The sequence below is a fragment of the Cotesia glomerata genome, linkage group LG6 (assembly GCF_020080835.1).
Source record: "Cotesia glomerata isolate CgM1 linkage group LG6, MPM_Cglom_v2.3, whole genome shotgun sequence".
In the NCBI taxonomy this organism is placed as follows: Eukaryota; Metazoa; Arthropoda; class Insecta; order Hymenoptera; family Braconidae; genus Cotesia; species Cotesia glomerata.
In genome coordinates, this window is record NC_058163.1 from 21,064,234 (window position 1) to 21,077,217 (window position 12,984).

Genomic DNA, 12,984 nt, shown 5'->3' on the forward strand with positions numbered 1-12,984 from the left:
ACATGCCCTTGAAGTAATTATGGGTGTAAAAATACAAACTGAATATTTAAAAAAATCTAATTAATATTTTCTGCTGACAATTGGCATTGACTCTTCATTATTTTATTGTCTATTAAATTTTAATTGCTTTTTCTTTAATTTATTTATAAAAATTTTACTACCTATTTTTTACACCTTTATAATTAAGTAATTTTTTTTTCAGTTAAATAAATAAATGAATAGTTAATTAATTTATTTTTTTTGAATTTTTAGCTTTTATTTCGACGCAATGTCATTTTATTCTTAACTTATTTTTTTCAGTTTTCAGTCGATGAATTTTATTTTTAAAAAAATATTTCTTAGATTTTTTTTGTTTTTTCCTTTTAATTATAAAAGTAAACAATTTTAAATATTATTTTTTTTTTCAGATAAATATTCCCCTAAAGTTAAAAGATTGTTATCAGCACCACTTTTCAACAATGACAAAATTCTAAATGATTCATCTGAGGTAAGTTAAATGCTAGCACACTTGTGGTGTGCAATTTTCAGTATGAATATAAAAAATTTCAAGAATAAATGACATAAATTTAAAAACATCAATTACCCGATTAAAAAAAGCTGAAAATTTTTACTGAAGTAAAAATGAGTGATTCTCTGTAAGGATGTTTTTTGCTTTCCCGGGCATTTTTTTATTAGAAAAATTATTTTGTAGCTAAAAAAAATTTATTACGAAAGTAAAAAAACATTTCTATTTGGAGCATTGAAAACTAAAATGAAATCAATTTTGGTTTTTTTGCTATAAATTCGTAAACCACCGAAATAACAGTCCCCTGGGCTGTCCCTTTCCCAAAATTGAAACTTTAAGATTAAATTTTAAGTTATTCGTTTATAATATATAATTTGGTCCATAATGTTTATAAACTTAATTAGTTAACTAACAATCTTCTTCAATAAAAAGTACCAAAAATTAATTTGTTTCATTAAATTGATTAAACCAAAGTTTGTCCCAGGCGTTTAAGAACAGTCCCCTGGCAGAAGTTCAAAGCCAAAAAAAAAAGTCCAGCGTGCTATTTTATGTTCTGTAAGGTTTATAAGGACCTAACTAGTCTTGAGTTAATATCATAGGACTGTTAGCGCTTTATCGCCATTTTATTTAGTGTCAAAGCACCGTTTGTTCTGGAAATATGTGTCTGGGCCACTTCAAAACTCAGTCCCCCGGCAATTATTTTTATTTATAATTTATTTATAAAATTGGATCCATAAGTCTTAATATTATTCTAATTAATGTAAACATTTATTGAGAACTTGAAAAGTCGAATGCATTGAAATAGTTTGCTTGATTTTTCTCAATTTGATAAAAAAACAGTCCCCTGGCAAACAGTCCCCTGTCATGTTATATGTCAAAAAATACACAAATATCGAAAAAAAAAAAATTAAATTGGCTGTATATTTATTATCATTAAGCTGATAGTTTTATAGCTCTTGTTAATTTTTTTTCTAATAAAATCAAAAATAATTTGGTCGGACAATTTTGTACAGATTTAAGACGTCCTTACAGAGAATCACCCAAATATTCTTTTTAAAAAATATTTATTCTTTCTTCCTAAAAATTTTTCAGCTTTTTTTATACGGGTAATACTTGATATTAATCAAAATTAATTACAAATATAAAACCTCTTATTTTTAAAAATTTTTTCTGCACACTTTAAACGCTTAAGCATTGGTGCTTTATTTTTTAACGCTATTTCAACATTTATCAATTTAAATATTCTCACAAACAAATAAAGTGCTCGTGGAATGCAGAGGTAGAAATAAAAAAATCCGACAAGAGAGCTTTTGTCAAAACTTATTTGAATTCAACTAATTAATTAGTCGTATTAATATTAATCGCAATAATAATAATAATAATAATAATAATAATAATAATAATAATAATAATAATAATAATAATAATAATAATAATAATAATAATAATAATAATAATAATAATAATAATAATAATAATAATAATAATAATAATAATAATAATAATAATGATAATAAACCACTAAAATAAATTTTTTTTATAAAAACTCACTCGAAAGTCTTAATATAAATCTCAAAATGAGAAGTTTGTAAAAATATAAAAGTTATTGAGCACAATGAGCATTTAGTTCACTTAAAATACACTCTTATAAAATAAAAATTAATAATAATAATGAACGGGAGTAAAAATATGTATAAGCCTAATTAAATAAAAAATTACACTTCGACGATAGGCCTAGCATCCTCTGAATTATGATTCAATAAAATGTACGAATCCTTGACGACGAGGGTGCGATGCTGCCCATTTACGATGAACGACGAGCCTCTTCTTATTGTCTTCTTGCCGAGTTCGATGGCTTCTTGCGTTGTGAGAACGTTGGTGTACGCTTTTATCGTTATCGTACTGAGAGCAACCATACCGACTAGAATAAGTCCGTACGTTATACACGGCACCGCGATGTCCGCGAAGGTCGTCGCCAGGTATATCCACCTCCTTATTGCGGGGGTCAGCTCATCGATTCCCTCCTCGATCCACATTATCGGGAATACTATGTCCGGAAAATCCTTAACTGCTGTTATGTCCGACTGTCTTTCTACTTTTAGGTTCAATTGCACTCGCACTTTTCCTTCCACAGGTACTCCTAGTTTCTGTTCAAAAAAATTTTTTTTTATTATTATATGCTATATTATATATGCTTTTTTTTTTTTTTTTTTTTATAATATGCTATTGATATTGACATCTTTGGAGGACCAGCAGATAAAATAAAAAGTTAAGCAAAAAGGGTGATTCTAAAATAATAACATTCCAGGTGTACAAATAGTGATTATAAACTATCAAATATATTCTATCAATTAATGATTATCAATTATCAATTACTAAAAATTTTTTTCTTGTTTTATTTTTCTCTTCTTTCAAATTTTTAAAAATTTCTTAAATCTATCTTCTCTTTACAGATGCTATTTATTGTGTGAAATCATTACTAAACATTCTAGACATGAAAATGTAACATATTGTTGTAAATTGCCGAGGGCGTTTCTTTACAAATATATAAATAAATAAATTAGTTTATTTAGTGTTAAATTTTTAAAGCTTAATTTAAATAAAAATATTTCAATATCAAATATTTTTATTTAAATAACTAAATAAATTAGTTTATTTAGTGTTAAGTTTTTAAAGCTTAGTTTAAATAAAAATATTTTAATATAAAATATTTTTATTTTTAAAATAATTATTAAATTTGTCTGTTTGATTTATTATTTTATTATTTTTTTTTTAATAATAATAATAAATTCATTTTTAATGATCGGAAAAGATGGATACAATTATTGGAAGGATGATAAGAAAAGAGGGAAAGATAAAGAACAATGGGCAAGAATAAGATGTAGAAACATTGGGAGAGCTTATAAGAAAGAATATGCGGAGTGGACGTGTAGATTATGTGAATAAAACATGGAAACACTAATACATTTAATAAAATGCTAAGAGGTAAAGAAAGGGGTAAATGGGCAGGAAAGAAAGTACTTAGAAAAGTGGGATAAATTAGTAGAGGAAGAAGAGATTGAAAGAGAAATATATGCAATGCTAAAAGGTGAAATAGACGCCAATTTTTGAGAAATTTTTCGTAAAGTCGAAAAATTAATAAAAAGTAAGTCAGAAGCTGAAAAAGTTGAAGAAGAAAGTGCAGAAGTGGAACAGAGTGAGGAATGCTGAGAGGTAAAGAGAAGAAAAGATTGGCAGTAGAAGGAGAAAAGTCAAAACCAAAGGATAATTTAAGTGTTATCAACAAATAATATTTTTAAATGTTTATACTAGTTAAAAAAAAATTTGAAAATAATTAGTAATAATTACCTATTTAAAATTTACTTTCTAATATATATCTAATAATTATATCTTAAAAAAAAAACCTTTCTATAAAACTGTAAAGTTATTCAAATAAAACACCATTTATATAATTAATTTATTTTTTAAATTAATGTTAAAATATTTTTAACAAAATTTAATAAAAAATATTTTTATATTAAAAATAATAATTAAATTCAATAATTTTGTGAGTTTACTTTTTTATTTTGAATAAAATAAATTTATTGATTAATAATTTTTTTTTTGTAAAAAAAAAATATGATGATTTATTTAAAATAAAAATAGTAATAATAATAATAAAAAAAAAAAAATACTTACAGGTTGAATTTTAAAATAAGTTTCATGTAACTCTGGCACTGGTTTCAAGCCTATAACAGCATCTGTAAGCTTTTGATCAGCTTTATAAAAATGAGGAAACGATAAATAAACTGGTGCGCCTAAAAAATAACAACAACATTAATAAAATTAATATTTATACTTATATTATTTTTAAGGATAAAAATTCAACTTAAGTACTGGATTTGGATTTTATTCACGAATAAATTTGCCAGTAATGATTCTTACCAGTGAATTTATTAACCGAAACAACATCTTTAAATTTTTTACATCGTTTCGTTTATAAATAAAACTGATTGGATAAGTCCGCAAAAAAGAAAAATAAGAAGACATGAATTTGGTCAATGAACCTAGACTGGTCAATATTTAAATAAAAGAAGGCAAAACAGAACTGGAGAAAATAAATAAATAAAGGATTGAATGACTCACTGTATTGACAAGGACTAATGTTCTGGAGGCCCTTGAGCGGACAACTTGTTGGATCGTCTGGACAAAAGCACTCACTCTCGGGCTTTTTAACACTCGGAGGGTCAAAAACGTCGTCTGTGGGTGTATAAAGATCTGCGTTTATGCCCGCCTTCTCGACAGGTCCTCGGTACTGAAGAGGTAGCACTCGACAGAGATCCTTGTCCCAAACGTGGACTACGTCTGCACCTGTGCTGTCTCGAGGAGGAAAAAATGACCCTGCAGACAAACAAACAAACATTAGCTAAAAAACTAGCTTATTTAAATTTTAAATATTCAAGTTACAATTTTTAATTCTGGTTCAAATATTGAAAATATGAAAAAATTACATCAGACCTTTTTTACAGAGAAAATTTCCTATAAAAAAGGTCATCAATTTTTCCATATCTCGCTATTTTTTTCCAAAATTTGAATTTGAAGTTAAAAACTAAAATTATAGAAGGGGCATTCCATAGCGACTGGCGAGACATTTGACTCTGGAATTTCATCAATTATAAGCTATAATTATGTGACTGAAACTTATACAATAGTAAAATTTATCTTATAATATAGAAGAATAACGAATTAACAACATCCCTTTGTCAAAAACCTCCATTACTTTTAAAGTTTCTCGTAATTATCATTTGACTGAGTGTGACTGGTGCACTGATAGAAGGATTTAGTACAGAGTACTAAATTGATTTAGTAATAAAATTTTTATTCATTTATTTGGGAGAAACAAATATTTTGTACCCATCAATATTATTTGTTACAGCTTAATAAATGATTTCTTTATATGAACAAAGCCTTATTACATGGAAATAAATATTTAGTTCCACCAAATAATATTTACTAACAGGTACTAAATATTTCTTTGGCAAGTATTGTCGGTAGATGGCTATGTTTTAATTCCAATGTTTATGTGATACATAACGTATTCACTAACTTAGATTATTTTATTCAGCTCAATTTTGGGAGATTTATTAAACCTTTAAAAACACACATACTCCCAATAAATATCTTCTGTTTATGTCTTTTCTCAGTGGAGTTTAGATTACATTTTTCAATCTGTCTATTATTGATGTGTTAAAAACACAATCAAACAAAAAAAAAAAATTTAATGAGATTCTTTTCTTTATAATACATTATATTTTTACTTAAAATTGTTTATTTTAATCATTTTTATTTATTTTAAGTTAAAAAGTTAGGTTACTAAGGGCAAAAAATCGATTTTCTTATTGATTAAAAAAATTTCTTTACAAATTAGTAAAATATAGACTTTTCATAATAAATTAGGACTAAATTAGAATGAATTAGAAAAATTTTAGCCATTTTCCCATTCCGCATGGAATGCCCCTCAAAGTTTACTTATCCAAGTTTCTACACTGATAGAAGGATTTCTTAGTATTTAAAAATATTTCTTTGTATTTAAGAAATCATTTCTTAAACATCATTTCTTAGTATTTAAGAAATATTTCTTAAATACTAAGAAATATTTCTTAAATACAAAGAAATATTTCTTAAATACTAAGAAATATTTTTTAAATGCTAAGAAATGATTTCTTAAATACAAAGAAATCTTCTTAAATGCTAAGAAATCCTTCTATCTGTGTAATGTTTAACTTTCAATTCAAAATTCTGGACCAAATATTGGAAATATGAAAAAATAATATTAGACTTTTTTTTATAGAAGATTAAATTTCCTACAAAAAAAGTCTTCATCAATTTTGCCCTGTTTCGCTTCCTTTCTCCAAAATTTGAATTTAAAGTCCAAAATTAAAGTTATAGAACTTATCGGTAATTTTTCAAAAGTTTAAAGTACTTCTTATGGCTAAAATATTGAAGATACAAAAAGAAATGATAAGAAATCTTTTTTATAGAAAATTTAATTTTATACAAAAAAAATCCTTACCAATTTTACTGTATTTTTGATTCTTGAGCCAGAATATACAAATTTTAAATAACTTATCAACTTTTAAAATAATTTTTAATTACCTTCTGAAGCTGTTATTGAATTACAGGGCTCATCTTCCCAATACGGAAGCCGATCTAGGCCGTTCAACTTATTAATAAGCCCAAACTGTTTCATATCAGTATGCCCAGTATAAATTGTCGACACCTCATCCAGCGTTCCATTTCTCTGCAAGTAAAAAAAATTCAATCATTTCATTACTGAAAAGTAATAAATATTAATCAAGCATTTTTATGTTCTACTTGGCATGGCGATTAATTGTTCAGTGATTAATTCATCTGTTCGCACCTAATAAATTACAAACTTTATTAGTCGCTCAGAAACTAACGGTAATATAAGTCTAATCAGTAGCAAGAAGAAACAAGTTTGATTTCAAAGATAATTAAATTACAACAATTTTAATTATTAATTTAATTTTCAGTGGAGACTTACGGCAAGAAGAAGCCCCATCTGATGCATCGGTCGCCGCGCTTTTGGAAAAAATCGGTGCGCTATGCTCACCAGTGGGTCGTCATATCCGAAGACCAATTGTTGGGCTGTGACAGGAACAAAAGGCTTTTGATTCAGTCCACTTATGAACACTGATAGTCCGAAGTTTAGGAACCTTGGCAAACTCTTACTTTGTGTCGTCAATGTCTGTTTATAAAATTAAGGTATTGTTTAAAAATTTTTTATTACAATTTTTTAAATTTTTACAACAAATCAATTATAATAAAAATCATTTGTATTTTTTTTTAATTTCTACAATTTTTTTCAATAATAATTTAATTGTTATAAAAATCTTAAAAAATTGTAAGATATTTGTTAATTTTAAAATAATTTATTTATAATTAATACGGTAAGTTTTTTGATTTAATCTTTGGTACTTACGAGAAGCGGAATATTTGGTACTAAAACTCGCAAGTCCTTGTCTTTAGACAATTCCGGTACGAAGTTCAAGATCTTTTTGTGCTGATATGATACTGTGCCATTGTTATGAAATACTATGTTTACTTTTTCCATGTCTTCTCTGTAATTAAAAAAAAAAAAATTATTTAAAAATTTTTAATTTAAAAAAAATTCCAAATTTACTAAAATTCAATTATTTTATTGAAGAAAAATTTTATTTTCAATATAAAAATTAATTTAATTTAAAGTAGGGAGAAACAGGAAATAAAAACATAATTTTTATTGAAAATATTTGCAACAATAAATTATTTTTATTAGCATAAAAAATTAATTTTAAATTATTGATAATTATAGTTTAATAAAAATTAATTTTAAATTATTGATAATTATAGTTTAAAAAAAATTTCAAATTCACTAAAATAAAATTATTTTATTGAATAAAAATTATATTTTTATCATAAAAATTAATTCAATTAAAATTAGGAATGAAACAGGAAATAAAAACATAATAATTTTTATTTAAAATATTTTCTACAAGAAGAAATAATTTTTATTGGCATAAAAAATTAATTTTAATAGTATAGTATAATTATAATTAAAAAAAAATTCTAAATTCAATTATTTTATTGAATAGAAATTTTATTTTTAATAAAAAAATTAATTCAATTAAAATTAGGGACGAAACAGGAAATAAAAACATAATTTTTATTTAAAATATTTTCTACAAGAAGAAATAATTTTTATTAGCATAAAAAATTAATTTTAAATAATTATAGTTATGATTTTTAATGAAAAAAAATTACTATAAATTCTACGGTGGAAATGTTTTAGATACACGCATAAATAATATATGAGAAATTAATTATATCACTGACCTTAAACTCAACTAAGAACAATTAAAGTTACATTAATAATTGCAGAATAAAAAAATCGCGTGCAGCCTTTTAATTGTTGAGTGAATAATTGTTAATTATGTTAAATGGTAATGAATTATACAGTCAAGTAAAAGATGACTAAAAATTGATAATTAGGTCACTAAAATATTGAATAACATATAAAATTATTTTCTTTTTTATGTAATTTTATTTTATTGTATAAATGTTCGTTTATAAGCTGAATAATTAGCGACCTAGAGAAGGTCGTATATTTTCTCGAGAAAGTACCGCAGATTCGACACGGCAGATGAACGACAAGTTACTGGCTGCAATCTCCATAATATAATTGTTGGCTTATGATTAAGCGTTAAGTTATTTTTATATAATATTACTTAGCTAAATTGCTTGGAGCGTATGAGCTACTGCCGTGATATTTGATCATTATATTGTTGAGAAAGCATCAATTTAGCCAACTGATTTTTCATTATTGTATTATTTATTTATAGTCGAGAAACTAGGTGAATATCATTAACATTGACGCTTATAGAATCTCATTTATTATTATTAATGTGACTTTTTAATTGTGAAATTTATTTATTAAAATATTTAAATTGTAAAAATTTATTATAATGAGAAAAATTAATTTGATTTAAGAAGAAAAAATTTTTAATAATAAAAAAAAAATTTAATTAAATTTTATTTGATTAAAAAATTTTTTTTTAAATTTAATTTAAAATAATTAAACTTTCAGAAATGATTTTAGTAAAAAAAAACTTGTTTTAATCAAAATAATTTTTTTTTAATGTAATTGTTTCAAAAAAAATTTTTTTTAATCAAAATAATTTCTTTCTTATTTCAAAAATATTTTTTTTTCTTAATCAATTAATGTTTTTTTTTTTCAAAGTAATTGATTAAAAAAATTTTTTTTTTTTTAAATTTAATTAAAAATGATTTAGCTTTAAAAATTGATTTTAGTTAAAAAAAAAAGTTGTTTTAATCAAAATAATTTTTTTCTTAATTCAAAAATATTTTTTTTGAATCAATTAATTTTTTTCTTAAAGTAATGGATTAAAAAAAAATTTTTTTTCAATCAAAATATTTTTTTTAAACCAACTAGATTTTCTTATAGTAATTTAAAAATTTTATAGTACCAACTAAAGATAAAATATTAATGTCCAAAGATTACGAAACTTAATTAAGTTAAGAGATGAATTATAGCAAAATTAATTGAATAAGTATTAATTAAAATTTTCTAAAGATTGTTTAATCATCCATAAGATAAAAATGATAATCACTTTCATGCATCTTATGCGTTAAATTAATAAAGAGGAGAACGAATGTTTATCTAATATCTGTTTCTCCAATTAGCCAATAACAGAGGTACTTATAAGTATATATAGTTGTAAATGATAGGCTTACATATAATAATATAATCTTTCGTGTGATTTGATCGGTTCGATACACAAGATTGAATCATAGGCCATTATTACATGAGACTATTACACAGTGTTGCATACTTTTGAAGATGTAATAGCTCTCGTAACACATAGTACAAGTACGCGTTTAACTTATTCGCGAGTCAGCATCGACCTGTACCACCAACTTCCGTATTATATGCTAGAAAGTAAAGTATTTGCATACCCACCGCAACCACAATAGGAGTTAATATTTTATTTAATAGTCTATTTAAATAAGTCATTCTCATTTCGTTTTATTGCGCCTGTAATTATCCTAAATCACCGCAATTGTCTCACCCATTTTTCCGGCTAAGCAATCAAGAACAATGAGCGAGCTTTGCAAAGATTTAGTGAAGCAACCAGCCAGGTTTAAGATAATTAAAACGATTCTTTTTAATAATTAATATAACTTATATTATATAAAATTGTGCAATGGAAACAGTAAACAGTGCAATAAATTTGTCAGAGGGCAACTTTTACTTTTTTATCTTGAATTGTATTCTCATAAGCAAGAACAATGTGAAAGTGATATATGAGCGCTATTTTTTTCCCTAATCGCGGTATCAAAAAACGGCCACGTACTCGTTAAAAATTTTATCTCAAAATTTCATCGTTTTTTTTTAGGAATAAAGAAATAAAACGCCGACTCATACTTTCGGATTGTGCAATGTAATAATTTATTTATTTTTTTTAGGAGGATAGTTGCGGTTAATGTCACGCATGGAAGCTCGATATTGCTATTTTGACATGTGGATTATTTTTATAAAACAATGAATTGTGACGGCGAAATTTGAAAGCTATTTTATTTAAATAACATACTGCTGGTTGAATTGCAATGCAATTATTAAAACGTAAATTGTTTAAATAGAAAGTATTGGAACAACGAACACCGAGTGAGTATACATGCACTTAACCCTGTGTTATTTATTATTAGATAATCAACTTATTGGGTCAACGTGCTACTATAAAAGTAAATATTTTAATATTTATGTTTATTTACTGATTTATCAACATTATATTTAAATTAAGAGATATCTGATTATTTTTTTAACAAATAAATTAATGCAAGAAAAATTTATTTTAAAAATTATAAATGCAATTTTTTTTAAATAATTTTTTAATTCTAGTTTATTTTTATGAAAATTAATTTTCCAGATAGTTAATAATTTAAAAAATTTTTTTAACAAATAAATTATGGCAAAAAAATTGACTTGTAGAAATTGAAAAAAAAAAAAAATTAAAAATGCAATTTTTTTAAAACAATTTTTTAGAAAAAATTTTTGTCATTAATTTTGAGAAGCGTCACAAAAATTATCAAATTTATATACAATGTATTATGCAAAATTATTAAAAATTAATATTGATAGTAAATTTAACAAACTTCTAAAAATTTTAAAGATTTTTCTGACAATTAAATTATATAGAAAAAAATTTATTAAAAAAATTCCACATGTAGAAATTCTAAAAAATTTTTAATTCGAATTTTTTAAAAATATTCTTTTATATAACAATTAAGGGGTTACATGTGTTTCACGGTTTCAAAAAATCGATTTTCTTGTCTTATTAAATTCTACAACTCTAGAATATTATCTTAAAGTTTCAAATCGATTCAAATAATAGTTTCAGAGATACAGTTTTAAAAAGTTGCGCGCTCAAGGCGCTGCTGTTGTATTGTCACTCAAAACTTTAGACGCGTTTTTCTCAAAACTATGTTTTCAAAGACGGTACCCAAGATTTCTCGAGAATTACTCAACCGATCTTGATTAAATTTTAGACAAGTCTTCGAGATATAATTTACAAGATCTTGAACGAAGGATTTTTTTGTTAATTACAACTATTTAAAAAAAAGAAATACCGCGAAATTTTAGCCAAATTTTTAATTTTTTTGTAACAACCTCTGCCAAAAATCCAATTTTAATTTTTTTTTCCTTCGTTCAAGACCTAATTTGAAGTCTTAACTAAAGCACATATTTTTTTTCACACTTCTGATGAACCTGCTAGGAGTTCTGCTGATCACGCGTACGCATCTTTTTTCCGAGGGCTCACCGGAAATGTCGTCACATTATCAGTTTTTAGTTTTTTTTTTAAAATCTCAGTAATCTCTTATTAAACATGTATTTTTGAGACAGTAAAAAGTTTAAATAAAATATTTCATTTTTTCTATTAAAAAAAAATTGTTGAAAATAGGGCATTTTTTCCCGGAGGAAACCCATGTAACCCCTTAATGCAAGAAAAATTTATTTTTAAAATTATAAATGCAATTTTTTAAAAATAATTTTCTAATTCTAGTTTATTTTTATTAAAATTAATTTTGCAGACAGTTGATATATGATAATTTAAAAAATTTTTTCATCAAACAAATCATGGCAAAAAAATTGACATGTAGAAATTAAAAAAAAGAAAAATATAATTTTTAAAAATAATTTTGGAAAAAATTTTTGTCATTAATTTTGACAAGTGTCACAAAAAATTATCAAATTTATATATTATGATTTATGCAAAATTTTGATAATATAAATGATTAAAAATTAATATTGATAATGATAGTAAATTTAACAAACATCTAAAAATTTTAAAGATTTTTATTATAACAATTAAATTATACAGAAAAAAAAATTTTTAAAAAAATTCCACATAGAAATTTTAAATGCGAATTTTTTAAAAATATTTTTTTTCTATAATAATTAATAGGTTATAAAAATCTAAAGAAAAGTCAGACGTCTGAAAATTTCAGTATCATATATTAATAAAAAAAAAATAAATATAAAATTTACTAAAACAATTTTAAAAGGCGGAAGAGAAAATCCGACACGCGAGCATCATCGACAAGTGTTCTTAGCATTAGAAATTCACGTCAATTTTTTTTATAGCGGAAAAGCAGAATTGTACGTACATATATATTAATATATCAATTTATATAACTTTTTGTTTGATTTTATAGCTCAATCCTCGTTTTGTAAATAAACCACCTTGTCCAGGATAATGTTGACGTAAATCTTACGTACGGGAAGTCGACAGCTCCATTTATAAGAGGCCTAACCGCATTACATGGGCTACATGGTACATAATATAACGATATCAAGTTGGGATAATAAATATAATTCCTAGTGCTGGTGCTAGGGATGATTGCCCAGGCGTTGGACGTAA

At 24.5% G+C, this 12,984-nt stretch overlaps 1 protein-coding gene and 1 long non-coding RNA gene across 3 annotated transcripts in view; one reads left to right on the plus strand and one right to left on the minus strand.

Moving 5' to 3' along the window:
- Positions 1-2,030: 2,030 nt before the first annotated feature.
- LOC123267733 (scavenger receptor class B member 1) overlaps positions 2,031-12,984 on the minus strand; it is a 43,564-nt gene continuing 32,610 nt past the window's right edge. For both annotated transcript variants that reach the window (XM_044732552.1, XM_044732553.1), the window contains exons 5-10: positions 7,488-7,626; positions 7,050-7,253; positions 6,641-6,785; positions 4,631-4,885; positions 4,184-4,302; positions 2,031-2,652 (exon numbers count right to left, since the gene is read on the minus strand). In XM_044732552.1, coding sequence (XP_044588487.1) covers positions 2,221-2,652; positions 4,184-4,302; positions 4,631-4,885; positions 6,641-6,785; positions 7,050-7,253; positions 7,488-7,626 — 1,294 coding nt within the window. In that variant the 3' untranslated portion in view covers positions 2,031-2,220. The remainder of the gene's footprint in view (positions 2,653-4,183; positions 4,303-4,630; positions 4,886-6,640; positions 6,786-7,049; positions 7,254-7,487; positions 7,627-12,984) is intronic.
- LOC123267741 overlaps positions 6,699-12,984 on the plus strand; it is a 44,941-nt gene continuing 38,655 nt past the window's right edge. The window contains exons 1-4 of the long non-coding RNA XR_006510111.1: positions 6,699-6,791; positions 7,039-7,270; positions 10,532-10,730; positions 12,779-12,980. This is a non-coding gene — a long non-coding RNA (uncharacterized LOC123267741). The remainder of the gene's footprint in view (positions 6,792-7,038; positions 7,271-10,531; positions 10,731-12,778; positions 12,981-12,984) is intronic.